This window comes from Peromyscus eremicus, chromosome 2 (assembly GCF_949786415.1).
Source record: "Peromyscus eremicus chromosome 2, PerEre_H2_v1, whole genome shotgun sequence".
Classification (NCBI taxonomy): domain Eukaryota; kingdom Metazoa; phylum Chordata; class Mammalia; order Rodentia; family Cricetidae; genus Peromyscus; species Peromyscus eremicus.
This window is the reverse complement of record NC_081417.1, coordinates 122,051,810-122,074,093: the sequence shown is the minus strand read 5'-3', so window position 1 is coordinate 122,074,093 and position 22,284 is coordinate 122,051,810. Positions and strand designations below refer to the sequence as shown.

At 56.1% G+C, this 22,284-nt stretch overlaps 1 protein-coding gene across 1 annotated transcript in view; it reads right to left on the bottom strand.

Moving 5' to 3' along the window:
• Positions 1-843: 843 nt before the first annotated feature.
• Positions 844-22,284, bottom strand: part of Glis1 (GLIS family zinc finger 1) — a 193,170-nt gene continuing 171,729 nt past the window's right edge. Inside the window, exons 4-10 of the mRNA XM_059254646.1 lie at positions 20,815-20,976; positions 16,390-16,500; positions 12,967-13,096; positions 8,440-8,596; positions 4,149-4,324; positions 3,702-3,869; positions 844-1,311 (exon numbers count right to left, since the gene is read on the bottom strand). Of these exons, the coding sequence (XP_059110629.1) occupies positions 1,154-1,311; positions 3,702-3,869; positions 4,149-4,324; positions 8,440-8,596; positions 12,967-13,096; positions 16,390-16,500; positions 20,815-20,976 (1,062 nt within the window). The 3' untranslated portion in view covers positions 844-1,153. The remainder of the gene's footprint in view (positions 1,312-3,701; positions 3,870-4,148; positions 4,325-8,439; positions 8,597-12,966; positions 13,097-16,389; positions 16,501-20,814; positions 20,977-22,284) is intronic.

The window sequence follows — 22,284 nt, the reverse complement described above, 5'->3', positions numbered from 1 at the left end:
GAGCCTCAGTTTCCCTTCTGAAGAAGGGGGTCATCTGGACCTTTTACCTCTCACTCTGCCTACGTAAGTCAGCCAAGCGGAATGGCTGGGGCTGCATCCTGGTGGCTGATGCTCAGCGGGGGAGGAGACCCTCCCAAGGGCATTTCCGGAGCGGGGGAGGGCTGGTCCAGCTGAGGTGAGTAGGGGGCTTGGCCCGCCTTGGCCTCCCACCAACAGAGATGAGGCAGGACTTTCCTTCATCTCTTCCTCAGCTGACACTCTACAGGCTAGACGTGGGTCTGTTGTCTGGGCTGGACACTGGAGACAGGCAGAGCAGAAGGAGCTGAGCAGGCCTTGGTGCTCAGGACTGGCCTCCTCTATAGGCTGGGGCCATGTGTGTGTGGGGGTTCCCCTGAGCACAGTGCTCTCTACACCCCAGCTGGTCTGTGGGGAACCTCCTCTTGCCTCTCACTTTCTGAGGCTGGTGGGTCTCTGTCCCTAAAGGCTTCCCTGGCCCCATGGTGTTCTTGACTTGCATACAGTCTGGACAGTGGGGCTTCTCTACCAGCTGAGGGCTCAGAGAAGGTAGAGCAGGCTGGCTCCATGATCAGGGTGTGTGTGGTGGTGGGGGGGCTGTCTCTGAGTACCTCTCAGGCCCCATCTGCTCCCCTGTTCTGGGGCCATCTCCACCTGGCTGTACTGGCCAGGGATTGGCCTGGGGTCTTTAAGGACCAATATGTAGGATTGGCGAAGAGGGTCCCATAGCTGTGGCCCAGGGGCTCCTGCTCATCTTCATGCCCTTCCCTCAGATCTTCTGGGTCTCAGGCTTTAGGCTGAATCCCAAAGTAGAACCAGGCCTTCATATCTAATTTCCAGTTTTTAATGTTTTTCTTGTAAAACCAAAAATATAAAACTCATAGGGAGGTGGAAAAGCAGTCCTGTACATCGTATATACACGAGGTCTGTGATTTGAGAACCTTGGGGAGAGAGGAGACAGTCGGGGGACTGCCACAGGGCTACAGTTTCTGGCAGGCAGCTCTGAGAGCAGACAGTCCTCCGGGCAGGGAAGTGCCCCTGGGATGTGGCCTGGCTGCCCCTGCAGGAAGCACCGGGGCTGAGGGCAAGCAGGTGAAGTCGTGTCAGGAGCTGGGCAGGCCAGTCCAGCAGGACTCCTTCAGGTGTCTGTGTAGATGGAGGGGATGTGACTCAGGCAGTGGTCGAAGGCCCCATTGGGGAAGAAGCCACAGTCCTCGGGACCACTGGACACCAAGTCTTCAGATGGCTGTGGCTGCAGTACTGTGGGACACGGGGTTTCTGCCAGGGCCTCGTAGCCTGTGGGCAGAGAGCAGAGGGTCAGGGTGGGAAGGTGGCAGAGGCTGGGCATGTGACCCATCTGGGGGAGCTGGTGACCCGGGTGGAGACGAGTCATAGGGTCTTGCTCTCCAAAGAGCCCAGGGCACCTGGGAAGACAGGCAGACGGCTTGGCATAGCCCCTCTCCAGTGCTTGACTGTGGTGTGGAGGGAGGGAGGGAGGGAGGGAGGGAGGGAGGGGTGGGGGTGGGAGCATCATAGCTCCCACCTTCAGAGGTTGGCCCCCCTCGGCAGGAGGAACTCAGCTCCTTATTCGTCCAGCCCTACCCCAACCCCAGACTCAAGACGCCCCAAGAGGGGAGCCAGCATCGCTGGAATTCAGTAGGTGATCATTAAGCCCACTTCCTTCACAGCAGTTCTGTGATGTGCCAGTCACTATCTTCAGGGTAAAAGGACGGGCTCAGAGAGTGCAGGTGTCATCTGAGGTCACGCTGCTAGTAGGTGGGGTACTTAAATGTGAGTCCATCTGGCCCTAGGGACACCTGGCTTTTCTGGTGGACATGCTGTTTCCAGAGTAAGACCACTGGTCAGGGGCCCTTGACTTGAGGCAGAGGCCTGAAAGGATCATCCTATCTTTCTATTTCCTGTCCCTGATTCCTGTCATGGTTTAGGTGGCTTTGGCAAGGGGGTCTCAGGCTCCCACATCTGTACAGTGGGGATGGGGTTAACTGAAGCCTTCTGGTCCACGTTTGTTCAGCCTGGGACTACTGTCATCGTGATGGGAGGTGGCTGGCAGTAAGGCAGCTGAATACAGCTGGAATAGGTGCTGAGGACAGACCCTAAGAAGCCTCCTGTCCTGGTGTCTGACTGCTTGAATCAATAAATCCCCCCTGGGTTGGGGCCAGGAGCACAGGATGGTGAAAGCCAAGAGTATGGACACAGATGGGTATCCGATCACACAGGTGGCCTGCACACAGGCCTGTCATGTATTCTCTGTGGCCCATATCTACCTACAGATGAATAGCTGCTGTACACACAGGCCCGTCATGTATTCTGTGTGGTCCATATCTACCTACAGATGAATAGCTGCTGTACACACAGGCCCGTCATGTATTCTGTGTGGCCCATATCTACCTACAGATGAATAGTTGCTGTGCACACAGGCCTGTCATGTATTCTCTGTGGCCCCTATCTACCTACAGATGAATAGTTGCTGTACACACAGGCCCGTCATGTATTCTCTGTGGCCCATATCTACCTACAGATGAATAGTTGCTGTGCACACAGGCCCGTCATGTATTCTCTGTGGTCCATATCTACCTACAGATGAATAGTTGCTGTGCACACAGGCCCATCATGTATTCTCTGTGGCCCATATCTACCTACAGATGAATAGTTGCTGCACTCAAACACAGGACTACGTACATACAAGCACAGCAACCTGCAGCAGCCCCGCATGCTCATGCACACAGGTGCATGCCTGTTTATGGAGCCAGTCGTGAGTCTCAGGGTAGGTAACATGAGAGAGGTGGGCATGTGAACATCAGTACAACACAGTGAATGCATGCATGCGCCATGGGTGTGCCTCAAGGTGCCCAGAACCACCTGGGCCAGCCCTGCCTGCACACAGATGTGCTCAACAACATGAGAAGGGAGACTACAAACACAGAACATGTGTGAGAACACGCACACACGGCCAAACCCCCAGTGATGACGGAGCCACAGGTCTGTGTTTACTGGAGGCCTCTGCCTGGCCCCGGGTCCAGTGTCCATGTCCCTCAGCCCACACTGTGCTGCTCAAGAGCCCTCTGTGGGCCTTGTGGCCTCCACTAGATCTGGCCCCTGAGGCTGATCTGGATGGGTGGGGCATGGCTTAGGTAATTCAGAAGGAGGGTCTACCCACCCGTATGCGGCCCTGAGCCCTGCTCTGCCTGCTGCACAGAGCCTGATTCCAACTCTGGGCAACACGCAGCCCTCCCTCTCCACTGCACTTCTGTATCCAGCCAGGGCTAGGGCAACAGACCCCCAGGCCTCCACTCTCAGACCCCTGGCCCTGCAGGGGAACAGGCATGCCCTAGGCGCTGCCCCTTCCTGCGAAGCAGGAATTAGTATCTGTTTCAGTCCCAGACCTCAGCATCAGCAGGTGCCTGATAAGTCCTCAGTGTGAAACACCATTTGGACCGCAAGTTCTAGTCTAATCTGAAGAGCTTAGGGACTCCCGGCATCTAGACACAGCTGGGCAGAGCTATGGCAGAGACAGAGTCACTCTGCTGGCTCTATGGGGGGGAAGTCTTACCACATAGGGCTGTTAGATATGAGGCAGTTAGACATGTTAAAAATGAGACAGTAAACCAGCCCCAGCAGGGCTAGCCTTGGTAGTGCTCAGGGAAGGAAGGCTCTGGGCAGCTCACCTGGGGCAGGTAAAGGTGCGCTGAGGCTGGAATAGGTGTTGGGTCGTAGAGGGTTGAAACCATGGGCATCACCCACCAGGCTGTCCCTGGAGGCTGCTGGCTCAGTGGTCCGGTAGCAGTCACCATAGGGGAAGCAGTTCTGGATGGAATGGAAACTGCCTTGGTAGCCTGCAAGAGGAGACAGGGGCTGTGGTGATGGAGGGAAGTCATGGGGGGAATCAGCCCCCTTGGTGTCTGGTCCAGGCATACAGGGAAAGGAAGAGGGATAGAAAGGCGGTCCTATGTGGCTGGCTAAAGTCTGCAGCTGATGGGATGGTGGGCCCTCCACTTCCCAGATCCACCACACCCACCCAGTCTTCCTCCAAGCAGTAGGCCCCTCCGACCCGTCACTAAGGCAAGAAGCCCCATGTCCGTCCTCTTGGTCACAGATGGTTGAGTGCAGCTTACCTTGGGGGCTGGGTAGAGGTGGTGGTGGGCTCTGGAAGGGGGGGTAGGCTGGCTTGCTGGGGAGTGTGGAGAACGGCTGTCCTCCTGGAGACTGACTCTGGGAGGATGGTGGCAGCGGTGGGGGACCAAGCCCCTTCAGTGGGCTGACCATGGGTGAGAGGAGGCCAGGCCCCAGGCTGGAGAGGACAGAGTACATCGTTTCACCAAGGTGAGGCACGACCCAGGGCCTCACCACCTACTCATTTACAATGCCACGAACACGTCCACAAGCCTCTTGCTTGGTCATGTTCTAATGGGAGTTACATTTTAGTTGAGAACTCAGTTTTCAAGGCTGCCAATAAACAAGGGACAGGGATGCTCATGACCCTGGAAGTCCACAGGTCAGAGTACAAACTCCTAGCAGTTTCCACCAGACACAGACCTTAGAATGCTGGGAGCCTTGGTTTCCCTGCAGGGTGCTATGTTTACCTCCTGACATGCTGCATCTGTCACGGTCATGGGTTGCTGGTGACCAGCCCTCCAATTGTGTGTGACTCTGACCTCCTGGATGTGGGGTGGAACAGACCATCTGATTCATGAGAGGTCCCCTTTGTGGATCAGGAAACCAAAATTCAGAGAGGCCGCTGCACGGTGCTTTCTGTCCATGTGGCCACACAACACTGGCCTCACAGGTTTCGGTGAGGGTAAAATCAAAACCATGTAAACACACGGCCCAGTACAATGTGCATACACGTCCTCATTAATAAATGCCATGACCAAAGGAAGGTGAAAGCTGGCATTATTCTGTGGTGCAGTGTATCTGAGAGAGCCTCTCCTATCTCCCTCCCTGGCCATCTGTCTTCTGCTTGCATAGCTTCTGTGATGAGAGCCTCACCACCTACATTCATACACAACTGGAGGGGTCCGGCCCTAAGCCTGTGCTCTTTGGAAGCTCTTGTGAGCTGAGACCGCAGAGCTTGAGAGAGATGCAGGGACCTTGAGCAAGTTGTGCTGAGTGCCACCCAGGTCTACTGTGGTCCCTCCAGGCCAGGTTCCTACCTCAGGTTTCCATGCTAACCTTTGAGTTCTGCTCACAGGGACTCTGAACCTATCTATGCACAGGCCTGCAGCCTGACAGTGCGTGTATGCGCTGTGGAGGGAGCAAGAGCAGTAAACAAGTCTCCAAGGCTTTGGTTTGACTTGTGGATATGCTGGGCCATCTACATCAGGGTGTCTCATGTCAGATATCCTGCATACCAGACATTCACACTACAATTAATAACAGTAGCAAAAATACAGTTATGAAGTAGCAACAAAATAATTTTATCATGGGGGGGTCACCACAACATGAAGAACTGTATTAAAAGGTCACAGCATTAGGAAGGTTGAGAACCACTGCCCTATTTCAAAGCAGACAGCAAACCCAGGACCTTGGCTCTAGGTGACTCTGTCAAGGGAGGCTCCTCCTCCTCCTCCTCCTCCTCCTCCTCCTCCTCCTCCTCCTCCTCGAGGTGGGACTTACAGGGCAGATCAGTGCCTACTCTGAAGGAACTAGGACTCTGGCAGGGACAGGAGATCCAGGGACACACTGGAGGTACCTTCTGCTCCCACAGCCTCGCCGAAACACTGCCATCTCCACACACTTGGGATGTCACTGTCTGAAGTTCAAGAGCCAAGTCCTCATGGACTCTCTGGACTCAACCTCTCCCAATTGTTAATGTTTCCAGACCATAGGGGACAGGGTCTCCCTCTGTCAGCGCCAACTTTGAAGGCCAGGCCACAAACCGGATGACCACACCGTCCACTCTCCTGGCAGAAGCCAGGCTAAGACACATCCAGATGTGAAGATCTCCTTTCTTCAGAACTATGCAGGTCCTGCCCTGTCCCCTTCTCCCCGGACATCCAAAACCAAGCTGTGCCTTGGGGGGAGGGCCAGCTGTGGGTCTTCTGCATCACCAGAGCCCAGGAAAGGGCCTGGCATGTAGCAAACAATGACCAATATCCACAAACAGGTTCTTTTTGAGACAGGACCTGTTTAGTCCAGGCTGCCCTTAAACTCATCATCCTCCTGCCTCAGTGTCCTGAGTGCTTATATTTCAGGTGTATGCTAACATGCCCTGCCACCAGCAGATTTCTAAACCACTCAGCCCCAAACCCTACGGATGAAGTAGAAGGCAGAAGCCAGCACAGATCTGGGGGAAGGAAGCATGTGTGGCTCCAAGGTTTATTTTCTCTGTCCAGACCCACCATAAATTCGCCTTTGCCACCTTCACAGTCAGTGAAATTGAACAGAATGTAACTGCGTACAGCTGACACACAGGCCGCCCTGTGTCCCTCCGATAGCAAGAAGGTCATCTGGAGGAGCCCTCTCTGGCAGCAAGTGACTCCCACAGGACACTCTTGAGCCTCGGCTGAAGCCTATAGAAGTTACCTTGGACCTGGCTGGCAGCCCCAGGGCTCTGTGTCTCTCCGCACAGGGCTGGGAAAGAAACCCACCAAATTTGGTGTCTCCACCGAGCCAGGGTAAATACATTTGGTCATGAAGTCAGGCCCTCTTAGCATATTTCTGAGTGAATCAGATAATTCTGTCAGGCTATTTAAACGTCCCAGCAAACCGCTGGGGAGCCTCAAGTGGCCAGTCCCTGTTGACTTTGGCAAGCAGGGGAAGCTGAAGGCCTTCCCACCCATCTCTCCTCTGGGGCTGAAAAAGAAACCCATTCAGGCGAGCCTCAGGCCCTGTCAGCCATGGGGCCCTTCTCTCTGTCAGGCATCCGGAACCCGGGCGGGCGCCTGGCGGCTGGGGATAACGCTCCACACTCGGCGGGCCAGGGTTGGGCGGGTGGGCTGGGGTCCTGTCTTGTCATCACTCCGTCTCTCAGGGCACGCATTCCTGATGGGCACTTACGCCGCCGGCGGCAGGCGGGTGATGAATGAGGCCAAGCTACATGCCCGTGTCCTGCAAGGGCCTCTGGTTTCATGTCTTATGGCTGGAGATGCTGAGGCTGGCCACTGGCTAAACAGGTGGCCTGAGCTGGGGCAGAAAGGGCAGGGGCGACTGTGGAGGGGACATGTGCCGGGTGACATGAGGTACACAGGCATGGGGAGGTGGTCCTTACCACCTTCCTGGAGGAAGAGACAGAGGTTCAGGGAGGGCCCAAGACTTGGGGTTCCTCGCTCTTAGTCAGGGTCAAGCCTGGGCCATGATTGCTGTTCGGGTTCTCCCCCCACCTGCCCAGCCTTAGCTCTGACTGTCCCTTCATATCTCATGCTCTTTACTGTTCCTAACATGCTGTTGGCCTGGCCCGACCTTCAGGGTACCTCTCTGACTGGCCTTGTGTCTGGCTCCTGGGGCCTCTCTCCAGCTCAACATCCCACACAATGGTTCCTCTTCCAGCATATCCCAGCTCTCACACGCCTGCTCAAATTTCCCATTCCTCCACCTGTCCCTGGAGCCCGGCTTAGCACTACCTCCTGCAGGCAGCCCACCTGGCCTGCTGGCTTCCTTTCTGGGCCTCCACAGCCCTTTCTGCTCCTTCTCCAGATGGCCAAGCTGTGTAGCCTGTCTCTTCACACAAAACCAGGGGTGGCTGGGCACTGGGTCGGGGACCTGCCCACAGGAATCGGGAAGGAACAGACGAATGAACGGCAAGAGGACCCAGGTAGGAGCAGCAGGCCACAGATTCAGTAATAAAGCCAGATTGATCCTAGGTGTACTGTGGCCAAGGCTATGCAGCCTTGGGGAGGAAAAGAGCAAGGAAGGAGGAAGGTGCTGGGGCCAGGCCTTGGAGCAAGTCACTGTTGGTGAAAAGCAAAATGGGTGGCGGATGGGGGCTGGGACTCCCTCTGGTCATGTAGGAGGAGGGCAGCCTGTTCACCAGATCCAGCCAGTAGGGCAAGGAGCACACTGAACGCAGTGACCCTGTGGAAGGCTGAGGGTTCCAATGGGACCCAGGCTAGCCCCTCTATGGGAAGTCTGATATTAAATGCCCAAAGAGCCAGGGAGATGGTGGAGGGGTACTCCTGAGGGGCCTGGCTGCAGCAGAATTTTCCCAGGGGCTTCTGAAAGGAGGATGTGGGTGGCTGGAAGCCTAGGAACCAATACCACGTGCCTCTGGTGGTAGGGGTGGCCCTGGGAGTCATCAATAATATGGTACACAGAAGGCTGAACAGAGCACAGGATCCAGTCAGTGACGCATAAATGTAGGCTGCTCTCATGAGTAACAGCAGACTGTGTGCGGCTCACCTGCCACACTCTGCCTCGCCCACCTCCTACACAAGCTGTGACCCCTGAGGGCTGGCTTGCCATACATACCCATCCCTGGTGCTCTCGGCTGTGGGCAGAGGGGACAGGTGGTGGTGGGAACCAGTGGTGACCTCCAGCGGGTGGTGCCTGGAAGGGACGTCATGGGAGGGGGACAGGATGCCTGAAGCAAGCCCATTTTGTGGGGTGACGGAGCCAGGATACACACCTGCAAGGAACCAAACAGACGTCACTGGGCTTTGGCCACGCGCTAGGGTATGAACAGCTCAGGAGCCGTGACTGTCTGCTTATGGAGAGAAGATGACAAGAAGGACAAGGTCTCAGTAGAGGTGATGGCACCATGCTGGTTCAGATCGGGGCTAACAGAGCTGAGGCACTGTGATAGAGATGGAGGGGCACTGTCAGAGGCATGGGGCTGGGGACTTGTAGGGAGTGGGTTGCTTCAAATCTCCACTGGGCTACTCTGGAAAAGCCTGCATGGCTCTGTGCCCCAGAAGCAGACGGGAACCTTGGACTGGAGAGGAGAGACCGAAGCTCAGGGATTGGGCAACCCTCCCACAAGCAGCGCTGCTGAAGGACAGTGAGGCTCCCTTTGCACAGATCAACTACGTCTCCTCAGACAGAGGCAGGCAGAGCCAGGGTATCCAGTGACCAGCTGCAGAGGAATGACTGTGTAGCTGGCCTGGACGGGCGGACTCCGGAGGCTCCTAGGAAGGCCTACTATGGGTAGCTGTCCAGGCTGTATCCTATGCTGGGGTCCCACCCAAGGATCAGAGTCATCTTTTATCACTTCTATTCCTCGTCAACACTGGTGGGCTAACAGACCAACAGGAACACTAGGTCAGAGGCACATGTTGGTCCACAGGCCCATCTGAGGGTTTGGGGATCACTGAGGACAGCATTGGAAGGAGCCTGTCAGGAAAGGACGCCCTCTCCTCTGGCATAGGGCTTAAGATGGGCACAACAAGGCCTGCAGTTTGCGTTATGGTGCTGCAGGTGGCATCTAGGTCCCCATGCATGCCAGGCAAGACCTCTACCACTGAATTGCATCATCAGCTCAAGGGTGGAACATTTCGGATGCTCCCTACTTTGCCTAAAAAAAAGGGGGGGAACCAAGTTCGCCCTCTTGTTAACCTAGCATTCTTATCTGAATGGAAACACCCCTCTTCTTGAAATCAGTGATGATGAAATCAGTCATCAAGGTGGCATCCTCTGAGGACTCTCCCTCAGGGCTATGCGACACCAGGGCAGTGCCCACCAGCTGGCCAGTCCCTCCCCTGGCAGCTCTTACTTCTTGAATATTGTTCTAGTTATGGGGAGCGGCAGTAGCTCAGACCCAAAGCTTTTTATGAACTCTGAAGGGCTAGCCTGGGAACACCCAGGGTGGGCTCAGCTGCTCAGCTTTCTAAGGCTGGCTCATCCTAGACTGGCCATTCTGATCAGAACCTATAGAGGCTATTTCAAGGAACTGAATGGGGCTGGGCTATAGGCCTGAGGCAGAGTCAGGGAGCTGCGGTACTGTGGCCCCAATTGTCTTTAAGCTGCTACTGCTGGGTAGAAGCACTCGGCTTTAAAGACCAGATGACGTGCAACCCTTGATGATGACATGGACAGATGATACCAGGAGAAGTTCCATTATCAAGTCATCATGGTTGGTAACTATGGTATTTATGTGCCAAGTTTTCTCTTGTGGACCAAATGGAGAGGGTGCCTATTTGAGGCAGAGGCTCCAGCTGAGCTAGGATCTGGAGTGTCCAGTGAGGCTCTTGGCTCTGCTACAAGCATTGTAGTAAGCTGCTCATGACACTCAGACTCTGGAAAGCTACCAAGTACCCCGAGGCTCTCCTCCCCAGCGCTGCCCTCCCTGTCTGGGGAACCCCTACTGCCAGGGTGCTGTCCATTCCCTGCTGCCTGTCCTGGCCATACGTCCTCCTGCCTTGGTCAGGTAGCACCTGGAGGGGGCGGCTGCGGAAGCAGCTTGGCTTGGTGTTGCTCAGCCTGCACCACTTTGCACTTTTCCCAGAACCTCCTTGCTTGCCATCTTGAATCAATTTGGGGGCCTGACAGCTGGGAAGGCTGGAATGCTGATAGCCTCTGCCACTCTGACACCGTCCTCACATCCCCACTACCTATCATGGCACCCTGTAGGGCTGAAGACAGTGACAAGCTCAGTCATCGCTCCCTCACTGTCTTAAACTCTTCTGACCCTCCCAGAATCTGTCCTCTGTCTTTGCTGCTGTCTTGGCCCATCCCCGTCCGTCCGTATGGCCCCAGAAAGACACGTGGCGGTGATGGATCATGTACATGGACAGTGAGTGGCATGAAAAAATCACGAGACCCTGAAGGGCCATGGAAGTGGGGACTGGGCCTACAGCCTCCCCAAACCACACCACTTTGGGCTGTAAAGCAGCAACATCAATCATCAGCCATGAACACTTAGCCTCTGGCCTCAACATCTGTTCCCCACTGTGCTTCAGGCGTCTGTGCAGCCCAGGCCCAGGGAGTGAGTGCCTGGCAGGCCATCCTTCCCACTTCTTGCTGGAGTGAAGGACTGAGTCCAGCCCGGCCGGCCGGCACACAGTAGGGATGAAGAATTATGGAGGGTGGCCTTAACAGAGCTTGTAGGAGACATTCCATGAAGAGCCTGGCCTCCGGGACACAGCCTGGGTTCGGGCAGGCACCTCCCAAGTGAAGTGAGCAGTGGGAAGCTGACAGTTCCCCACTGGAGAGCTGCTGGGATGTATTTTCAGCTCTGTCCTCACAGCGGGTGGGACCCGAGGAAGACTTCACCTTCTCAGACTGGGCAGCAGGCCAGGCAGGCATGCTCTTAGCAAGAGGCCCTTCCTCCTTTGACTATTCCCTGGAGGATGTGTTTCTCACCAATGTGGCTCGCAGTTGGGAACTAGAGGAGACAGTATCTGCTGAGAGAGACAATGACTGCCGTCCCTGCCCCTCAGTGAGGACAAAGAGGCTCTTAGGCTGACCTGCTGCCGATTATCTGGATGGGTTAGTCCTTCTTGTCTGGTGAGTCTCTTAGATGGACACACGGGGGCCCAGGCAGCTGTGGCCTATCAGCAGGAGCCTCTCTGGAGTCCTTAGCTTGGGGTCCCAGCAATAGGATAAGCCCCTTCCTGTCCTAGTGTAGCAATTTTGGGGCACCTAGCTGGGGTGTGTGTGTGCAGCCCTCCTCCTTGCACGTACCCCTTCTTTTGTATACCTTGGGGGCATCCTCTGCAGGTGGGTGAAAACCTGCTCTCCCAGGTTTAAAGTCCGATGCCACTACTCCCATGTTGGGGGGAAGAATAAAATTAAGACAATAAAAAGAATGTTTTAAGCTGGGCAGTGGTGGCGCATGCCTTTAGTCTCAGCACGCGGGAGGCAGAGCCAGGCGGATCTCTGTGAGTTCAAGGCCAGCTTGGTCTACGGAGCGAGTTCCAGGACAGGCACCAAAACTACACAGAGAAACTCTGTCTCGAAAAACCAAAAAAAAAAAAAAAAAAAAAAAAAAAAAAAAAAAAGCTTTAAATGGTTGAAGTAATTCAAGAAATCCCAGAGGGCAGCTGAGCTCTCTGCTCTGAGGCTGTGGTTTCCTCGGAGAGCAGGGGTAAAAGGCACAGCACAAGAACCATCGGCTCAACCTAAAGGCCATGCTGCCCGCAGCTGGGCAGCGTTCCCAAGCCGCGGAGCCAGGACTCCTGCCATGGCCTGAGTGTGCCCTGCAGCCAGCTGCCGCAGCTCGTGCTGGCCTGGTGGCTCTGAGTGCTGTCCAGTGGGCCTGCAGGGTCCGGCCCAGAAAGCCCTACAGAGCTCAGCGCTGAGCAGGCTGTGGTTGTGTCCAAGCTGCCCACCCTCTCAAAGTCTTGGTTTTTCCCCTGCTGAAGGAGTCATGCTGGGCACTGCACAGGACCTGAGTCCAGACTGGGTCTGTTCCGGTGTGTCTTGGAGTGCCTCACTGTGGATGAGAACCTGGCTTACACTCAGGGATACAGGCACTCTTCACAATATTTCAGACAAGGCCAGTGTGCCCCCAGCCTGATCCTGCATGTGCCCCAGACGGGTGCTTCGGACTCTGGGATAAGGCAAACTCAGGCCTTCCCCAGAGGAGTCCCCAGCCACAGGCTGGTGGGGAGACAGGAGGAAACTGTGACAGGAGACTTCCTAGAGAAGGGGACAAGGAGACTGGTTCTGAGAGCAGGGTAAGAGCAACCTAGGTGAAGGAAGGGGAAGGGGCTTACTCAAGTGTGGAAGGGGGCTCAGCATACACCCTAGCAGCCGCATCCAGGAGGCCTCAGGCCTCAGGCCGGACGAAGGGGGAGCGGGCACCATCTTATGGCTACAGGGACTCATTCAGGAGTGTTCACAAGCATCTACTTACTTAGAAGAGGAGACATCTTGAAAGTGGCGGGGTGGGGTGGGGGGCGCAGGGCAGAAGCAGTGAAGTCCCGGGGAGCAGAGCACTCGGCAGCAAGTCTTACCCACGTGCCCTTGGGCTGACAGTGTGCCGGTGTCCTCCCAAGGGATGCTTGGCGGAGAAGGGCCCCACTGGCTGTGCCCTCGCCCCGCCTCATGCACACCTACCTGGGAGCAGCTCCTGGCTCAGGGGTTGGCTGCCCTTCCCCCTGCTGGCGGGCAAGGGTGTGGATGCGTGGAGTTGCTGCAGTACCAGACACTCTGATAGGACAGCCTCTGGATCGGCACCCGTGTGCAGCTGCAGGGCAAGCAGTGGGGAGGTGTGAGTGTCCGGCCACCTGCCCACAGGCACCCTGGCTTCGGGGGACAAGGCCGGAAAGGCAGCAGTCCTAGGCAGGACCTTCTCTGCTGTACTGGTTTCCTCACTGGGAAGGTGGGCTAGTGGACGCTCTAAGGACTTCTGAGAAGAGATCCGGGCACAGGATGTGACATGCAAGGACTACTTTTCTAGATGATGTTCCTGGGAGGGAGTATGCCAGAAAGGCTGGGCATACCTTCAGCCTACTGAGCCAGGAAAGGAGGGAGGGGAACCTTTCAGGCTGGAGTCGGGGGCCTGTGTCTCTTGGGAGGGATTTCTTCATGGTCCCTGAGGGATCAGCTTTAGGGATGTGGCCTCAGCATACACCAGGAGGGACGGTCAAGGGCAACTACTGGGCTTTTGCGGCTCCCACAGGTCAAGGGCAACCTGTGGCGGCAGGGGTGATGTCACTCAGCAAGTGTTCCTCCTCCCCTCTCTCCACTCATCCTCCCTGTCACTGTGAAGGACACTGGAGAGAAGCCAGGGTTGGGCCCTGGTCCTATATCACCTCTTATTCCCTGTAGTGGGTAAATGACTTCTCTGGGCCTCGCCTACCTTGTCTGTATTCTGGGGCTATCACCGCCTCCTCTACCACGGCAGGCCACGGCTACTTGTGAGACCGTGAATGGAACGAGGGTTTGTCAAGTACTGTGTGTCGGGCTGGCCAGGCCCCAGCTGCCTGACTCCTACAGGATCACAGCAGTGGCCCAGTGAACTGCCGTGAGGACCCGAGCGGTCTGGCTAGCAGCAAAGCTGGCTGGGATGATCTGACCAACACCATTTGGGATACCTTGGAGCATCTTTACTTATCCAGGTGGAGCAAAACCACACGGGGTGGGGCTCTGAAGACACTGGGTGACCAGGGGGCAGGCACCTGCATGGGAGGCGACCCTTCTCCAGGGAAATCCTGAAGCAGTCATGAGCCAAGGCTCTGTCCAAACACTCGGTGCCGAGAAGGCCAGAGCCTTGCCCACGTTCTCGGGCAGCTGAGAGTCAGCCGCCGCAAGGGGTTTCCCACCTCCCCAGGAGGAGGGTTGACCAGGAGGGGAAGGCATGCCAGTCTCGCACTGGGCTCTCAGCGCCTGACCCGGCAGCTGTTTTCCATGTAAATGAAGTTTTTGGCAAAAGAGGGCCAAGGCATGTTCTTGCAGACCGCAATGTCGATTGGATTAGGAACAGCAGGAGAGGAGAATTAGGGAAGAAAAGCATTTCTAATTCTCTCCAAAATGCATCAGGGCTGCCAAGGACTTGTCATAATACAAGGGTCGCCTTACCCAGAAAGATCCATCATCCCCGATGGCCTTAATGGATGCTTAGTGTTGGGAAGTTTGCAGATCTACAGCCCAGGTCCCTAGGGGCTCAGTGTGAGCCAAGCACGGGCCTGGGAAAACCGGGGCAGGATTCTGGTCCTTGGGCACCAGCCCACTGGGGACAGCAGCCTCCTTGGCACCTAGCTCCAGCCTACGGAAGCCTGAGCCATCCCTTGCTTCCCTGAGGCAGTGACAGGAGCCGGTATCCTCGCTGTCTCCCCTGGGCTGTGGGACTGGGCTACTTTGTTAATGTAGACTCAGTTCCTACATCTCTGAAATGGACACAAGCTGGGACCCGCGCATAGGATGATAGCTACAGTATGTAAAGCAACGGATAAAACGTCCACTTGAGGAGCCACTGGATAAGTGGCTTGTCCCACTTCTCAGTGAGTTAAGGATGTGGTGTCTGCCCCAGTAAGCTTGCTGAATATACTGACTCCACTCTCCTCTGCTCTGCCCTTCAAACGGTTCTCCAGCGCCTCTAGGATGAATACCATAGCATCTCCATCACAAGGTAAGCTTGCTCCTGGTACCCTTTCTCCATCTGCCCATTACATGGGATGGAAACTGTCTGCTCTCCCAGTCTGGATAGGGTTTTGCTGTTTTATTCCCTGCAGAGTCCAAGGTCATGGTGTGTGGACCACACACCATGCTGAAGTGAGTGAGTGGGCTCTTCCCTGTGCCCTCCTAGTGCTGCTGGGCTGGCTCCTGCCTGTCCCTTCACTCCCATAGCCTCTGGTACTGGAGTACCCACCCCCACTCCCATAGCCCTGGGGACTGAGAGGCCAGGCCAGGGTGCTCTGCCCCAAGTTGCTGTCCTGTTCCCTATTGCATGACCTGGGGACCCCAGCACCTCCCTGCTGCTGGCTTTCTTGTGCAAACCTTTCTCCTCAGGTTTTCAGTTCCAGGGAAGTCACCATTGATGCTTGCCCTGGGGGTCCTGATGCTCCCCGGCCCATCCCAGATCTCCACCACTGTATCCTGGACTACTTCACTATTTTCCTTGTTCGCACTGCTGAACTGACACTCACTATCACGTTCTCCATGGGGCCCCAGAAATCTCTCTCAAGACCATGTACTTCTCTTGCCCTCAAGACTATCTGACAGCACTGAACATCCTCAGGACACAGCTCAAATCCTAGGTGGGGCTTCCAGCATGCGAATGCCCAGCTATGTATAGATATGAATGCACTGGCCCCACATGCGCCGTGGGTCATTCCAGGCACACACTTCTTACCTGAACTCACATGTCTACCCTGTAAGAGAATGGCAGTGGCCCCCCCCCCCCCCTCTACGATTGTGAATCTGCGCCAGGTATAGGCTCAGCCCTGGACATACATGTTCTGTCACTCAGTCCTCACTAGTGCCCATCCCATTCCTCAGCCAGCAACAGGAACAGGAAGCACAGGGGCCTAGGGGCCACCAAGCTAGCATTGACAGGCCCTGCAGGTGGGACCAGAGCTCATACCCCTAAGCCATTATCCTTTATGGTTCTTGGTGCTTCTTCCTAGGACCTTTCTGTTCCCATACAGATGGGCCAAGGCCCTTTACCTGTGCCAGATATAACCTCCCCATATGATAATGTCATCATTATCATACGGCAGGAGCCTCCTCTTGGTGTGTACCTCATGCCACTGGAGATGGGTACCATGTCTTTTGTCTTGCATCTGCAATGCCTAGCCCAGGGCTGGGGTATGAGTATCATGGTTAAGGGTGCCAGTCTTTTGGTGGGTGAATGTCTAGCCAACTGAGGTAATAAGGACAGGGCTGTGGGCTGGTATACTGGGTGGGAGGCAGACACAGGCAGATGGGAGAGCACATCAAGTGTGTGGAGAGTGGTGTGCACAGAGGCGCGAGGCACTTGGTCTGATGCGGGACAAGTGGCTGGGGTCAGAGGTGTGTCCGGGCTTTGTGGCCACCTACCTTCTTACGCACCTGCTGCTCTTTGGCTGAGTGGGCCTTCACGTGCTTGCGGAGAGAGCTGGGGTCCGTGTAGCGCTTGGAGCAGCCGGGGATCTGACAAGCATATGGCTTCTGTAACATCAGAGAGGTATGAGGGATAGGTAAGAGGCCACTGTTCAAGGCGAAGGTCCCCTATGTGACCTGCCGTGGGAAGGATGAGTGTGTAAGGCACCTGGCCTGGGAGAGAAGGGGTTCTGTGTCCCCATTCTGCCACCGTGTTGGGAGTGCAGGTGAGTTGCCTCCTGTCTGCCAAAGGGGACTGACTGAGCTCTGCAGGTCTTTCTGGCTCACACTGGCTGTGACAAAAGTGCCCTCATAGCACAGCTGCACAAAAGCAGTGTGCGGAGCAGGGGTACACAGGAGGCTGTCCCAGGCAGGAGAATGAAGAGAGGAGGAGGGGACACCCCAGGGCCAGCCTGGATGATTCCTGTGAGGCAGGTCCAAGTGGCACTACGGGCCACAGCTACCAAGGTCCTCCTTCCAATAACTGCGAAACCAGAGGGAGTTGACCTCAAAGAGCACAAGCTGGGGGCCTGAAGGCTGTGCTGTCTGCACAAGCCAAACCCTCTCCCTGTGACCATCCCACTGCCCTGGAAGACAAACAGGAGACCCTCAAGTCAGCCCCTTACTTCTGCTTGGACTCCTCCTTCAGGTTGTCCCTGCCTCCCAGGACCTCATCTCTTCCCAGGCAGAGCCCCAGAGCTTCCGCTACAGCACAGCCATGGTCCTGCCTCCATACACCCTTCCACGGCCCTCAGACCCTCTAATAATCAGAAACTAGGTCGTTTCCTGGCACTGACCGGGGTCTTCCTCCTGCCATCGTTCCCCACACACCCCACAATGTTCCTCCCGTCCTACCCACCCCCCACGACCTCCTCTTTAGCCTTGCTCAGATCCCCTCTTCTGGACTGGCCTGAGTCCCATAGGCCTCACTGCCCACCCTGCGCTGCTGGGTCTTCCCACTGTCCCCTGCTCTACCAGTGAGGGACCCATCCAATGACAGCCACGTTCCAGAAGACCAGGGAAAGGCAACTCATGGCCCTACCTGCATCTCACAACTCAGGAGCTTTTATAAGACCAACCTGGGGTTCCCAGCTACTACTGAGGCATGAAGTTCACAAGGCTTCCTTTTTAAATACTCTGAGGGCTTCAGAGACCTCGGACTGCCTCCTGGAACCGCAGAGGACGGAACTGTATGTGTGCGTGTAGGAAATGGCACCTCTTAGAGTGCCAGGAACGGCCATGCCAAGTCAGATACATCACGTGGAGCTGCCCACAAAGCCTCAGGGCAATCTGTCCCTGCCAGGGGCGGGGAAGTTGGGAGAGGTGCCCATTGTCCAGGGGCCTCGTGGGGAAAATCAGAAAGAGATGACCATAACCATACCTTGGAGCTGCCACGGAGATTGCCAGGTTAAAGAATGGAGAACAACAAAAAGAGAGAGACAGCGGTAAGAAGTTGACTAGGCCAACAGGAAGGCAGGGGCGGGAGAGGGAGGCTTGCCTTGGACTGCCCACCACCTTCTTCAGCATGCGAGTCCCACACACACACATAGCCCCTCACACGAGACCCAACCTCCACCCTGACACACACACACACACACACACACACACACACACACACACACACACACACACACAGAGTCTCTCTCAGGGGCCCTACCCAACCCCAGAACACTCTCCCATGAGCCCTGCCCTGCCCCTGAGCTGGCTGGCCCCAGGCCTTGTCCTCTGGGAATACTGATACAAATCCACACGCTTTGGTCAAAAAGCAAACAAATACTCTGTGTGGCAGGCACACTCGCTTGGAAACAGGGCAGCAAGACCCATCTCTGTGTTTGTTTTTCCAGAGCTTGACGTGTATAGAACATTCCTCAGGCCTAGCTCCCTTGAGCCCTCAGGGAACCCCGGGGCTGTCCGAAGCCACCAGCCAAACCCTAGGCCTGGAATCCCCACACAAGCTCCATGACTGGGGCTGTGTTATTCCCGTCAACAAGGCTGCTCTTCCTTGTCTACACAGAGCTCTAGACATGGAAGATGGTTCTATCCCCGAGGGCCGCCTAGGTACAGCACTGCTAAGGACTGGCCGCCATGGTTCCCCGAGTCCCACACCCACCCATCAGAATGGCTCCACACTGCCAGCAGGTCTGTGTGCCTCTCTATTAGGGGACCTTCTTCTCTCAGTGCCTCCGAACAGGCCCATCAAATAGGCAAACAGGGGGCCCAACCTCCTGATGGGGAAACTGAGGCCCACACTGGGAATGGTGGCTGCTTGGAGTGTGGCAGGATCTGGCTGACACTCAGTCCCTGAGTGACAGACTGGGAAAGAAATGGCGGCCTGGTTCTCACGCAGGCCTCACGTCAGCTACCTCAGCTATCCCCCACTATTCTTAAAAGGCAGAGCCCAAATCAGAGCTGGAGCCTGGTCACTCCAGGTCGTCAGAGAACCTCCTTCAGTGGGCCCCATGCCCTCCGATGCCAGGGACAGCGGGGACTGTGGCTGGGTCTCCTATGGAAGCGAAGGTGCCATGTGTGAGCCCTGAAGGCTGCAGGCTAGGACATGGTCTAGCAACAAGGCGCTGTCTAGACTATTTAGGCAGAGATCCGGGTGTGAGAGGGGACCCCAGACCCGTCAGAGACTTCTTAGATAGATGAAGGTCTGGGATAACCCCGTGGGCTTGTGTGGACCTGACCCGGCCCAGCCCTCGGGAGCTCCGCTCAACAGGCTAGGAAATACGGTGAGGGCAGGAGTGAGGCACGAACAGGAAGCTAGAGAGGCCATGGGGACACGGCCTAGGCCTGGAAGGTGGGGAGAGGGCCAGAGGCCCACTGTTGCATGCCTTGTGGCCTCTGAGAGACAACCAGGGGTTCTGCAGTATTCGTGGCGTCTCTCAGGGACAAGGGCAGAGCGCCCAGGGCTCCAAGGCGACCAAGGGCAAGGGACTTGGAAGAACCACAGGTCACTTCAGGTCTCAGTCAGCCGCTGACAGTGTAGCCTGTAAGGGGAGGGGAGTTGGTTTTGAGTTGGGGACAAGGACTAGTCCTTGTCATTCTGTCCCCTCTGCTGAGACTCAACCCTTCCGGCTTTTCTAGTAAAGAGCCCCGGGCTTGGAGTCAGACAACGGTGTATCTGGTTCTGTCACTCGTCTGCCACTGACAGACAGGATCTGACTTGGAGGCAGGTGTGTGACCCTATAAGGTTGGAGGAGATAAAGAAGGTACAGGCCCTGGCCTGGCCTGGCTCCAACGTTGGTGACTTGACCGCTCACTTTTCTGAACCCGGTTTCCCAGCCGTGAGAGAAAGGGCCAGGACTGGAGGAGGGCTGTGTGGCTTCTCAGGTTTCACCTCTGCTGCGTTATGGCTTCCAGCTTCAACTAACAGCTCTGTTACCCTCTTGGGCCTCTGTTTCCTCATCTGCGTATTGGACAGGGTAGGCTTATCGACTGGTGCCCCATCCCGGCTCCCCACACATCTGCAGCAGAGCAGAAAATGGCTGGAGGTCCAGACGTGGGATTTTCTACCAGACTCCAGCCTTGTGCTACACACAGGGTTGGGATCCTCCCAAGGCACAGGCCACTTGGCCCAGCACCTGTGAGACTGGCATGAGGACTGAGTCTGTCGCCTCTGCCAGAGCCCAGTCATGTGACCCCCTAAGCCCACTTTGCTCTTGTGTCAAATGGGTCGGGGGCCTTGGCAGTAGGGTCGGTACAGGAACAGCATTCTGAAAGTGCTGTGCTAACTGCTGAGGTCCTTACCCGCACAGGGGAAGCGTAGGGCAATGAGGACAGAGCTGTGGGTCTCTACTGCCCGGCATGAACGGGGGCAGTGGAAAGAGACACAATATGGGACGGTCAGGCTTCTGTGGTAAGACGCTGGATCTCACGTGTCACCAGCTACAACTGCCTAAGGGACAAAGATAGCCCTAGAGAGCCTATGCATTGTCCCCAGTGAGGAGTGTAAGAGCAGGGAGTGGCTTGCTCAGGATGTGGATATAGTTGGCCTGCCAAACAGAGGATGTCGGGGTGAGAGCACCCACTTTCCCATAAAGACTCGGGTCTGGGCTGGTACTCATGGGCCAAGTAGGGCAATCTCAACTGGAGGCCCTTGTCTAGTCCACCCATCCCACATCCTCACTGAGGACATACGGCCATACCCAAGTTATTTGTGCCTGTCACAACTGGAGGATGATGAGGAAAAAACTATCTACTCAGTAGCCAGGGAGCCTACTAATTATCCTATAATCCAAAGAACAGGCCCCCACCCGCCCCTGCCAGTGTTACCTGCCCTCTGTTATATATACAGCCTGAGCACAGGCAGAGACACCGTGGGAGGGTGGGGTCTGTGTGCATCCCCATTCCACCCGGGCCTCCACATCCAGGCCTACCTACCGTGTCGAGGTGGGTGCGTTGGTGCTTGGCACGGTCACTGGAGTTGCTGAAGGCCTTCTGGCAACCCGGGTGCTGGCACAGGTATGGCTTCTCGCCTGTGTGGCTCCGCAGATGGATCTTCAGGTTCTCCAGGCGGGAGAAGGCTTTACTGCAGCCTTCGAACTGCAGGAGAGGCTGATGAGGGGTGCCCTCAGCCCTGAGGGCCCACCCATCTAGAAACAGTACCCCGAAACCTGCCTGTCCCAGCCCAAACTGCCTTCTGTCCTCCCTAAGCTTCTGGGAACACTGCCCCAGGAAAGTGTTCAGGGCTTAGAAAGCGGCCAGACTTAGAAATGGGCCGCCAGGGCAGGAGAAGATGACCTTTCTGCTTCTGACCTTGGGAGTAACAACGCACACACACATGCCAGCTGTGCACCCTGGGGCCAGCCACTCCGAGGCACATCACGTCTGGGCATGGAACCCCAGAAGGAGAGAGTCCAGCCTGGACTGGAAGGGCTCCATCCCCAAGAGGCTTTGGGGTGCCCTGCGCTCTTGATGCTGTATCTGCATCTGCATGTGAGGCTGTGGCTATCCATGAGGGACCGTACAAGGGCATCATCCTTGATAACTGTCGTGAGACCAATAGTCACACTTGCACACTGAAGTGTCTGAGTCACCATCTAGTCATTTAGCTGTCCTACGCTCACCATCTAGTAGGTTATGTGCTAGGTAGTGGACATGAGTGGACACAGCGCGACTGTTAGGTTCCTGGCAGAGATGAGTCACAGTGGGGGAGGAAGGAACAGTGCGGGGCCTCTGCCCACCCAGATCATCCTGCATGGCCCCAAATGTCTGTCCCTGCAACCTCTGCCAAGCCTGGACCTCTTCCATAGCCTCGCACATCAAGTCCTCCCTGCCTCCGCTGCCCTGGTCACCACACAGCTGCCCAGGAGCCTTGACATACCAACGTAATCCCGTGGCCCTCTCCTTACAGACCTGACTGTTGTTCTATCCCTGCGGCCTCCCTGCCTGCCCAGCCTCCTCTAGCAGAAGGCAGTTGTCAGCCTTTGCTCATGCAGGCCACTCAACAAGAAAGGTCACCTCTCCTGACCATCAGCTACTCCCTGCTCAGCCTTCAAAGTCCAGCTCAGAGAGTGTCTGGGTGAGGCAGCAGTTCCCCGCTTTAGTGTGGTGTCCCCAACTGCCCTCCTCTGCCTCTCCCCACTGTCTGCCCATGACAGCTATGTGTACTGCAGGGTGTGGTGAAGGTCAACAGTGGCTGGTACTTACTGCTCCAGTCATGGTGCTGGCGATGAACTATATAACTTGGAAGCATGTGACATCAATGTCCTCATCTCAAAAACATTGGTAAAGTGACCTGCCCAAAGTCACATGGCGTAGCAAAGACCAGGTATAGGCCAAACGCAATGTCAGAGCCTAGGTGGGCTGTCTATGCTTGCTGAGAAGGGACTGAGCCACTGGCTTTCACCC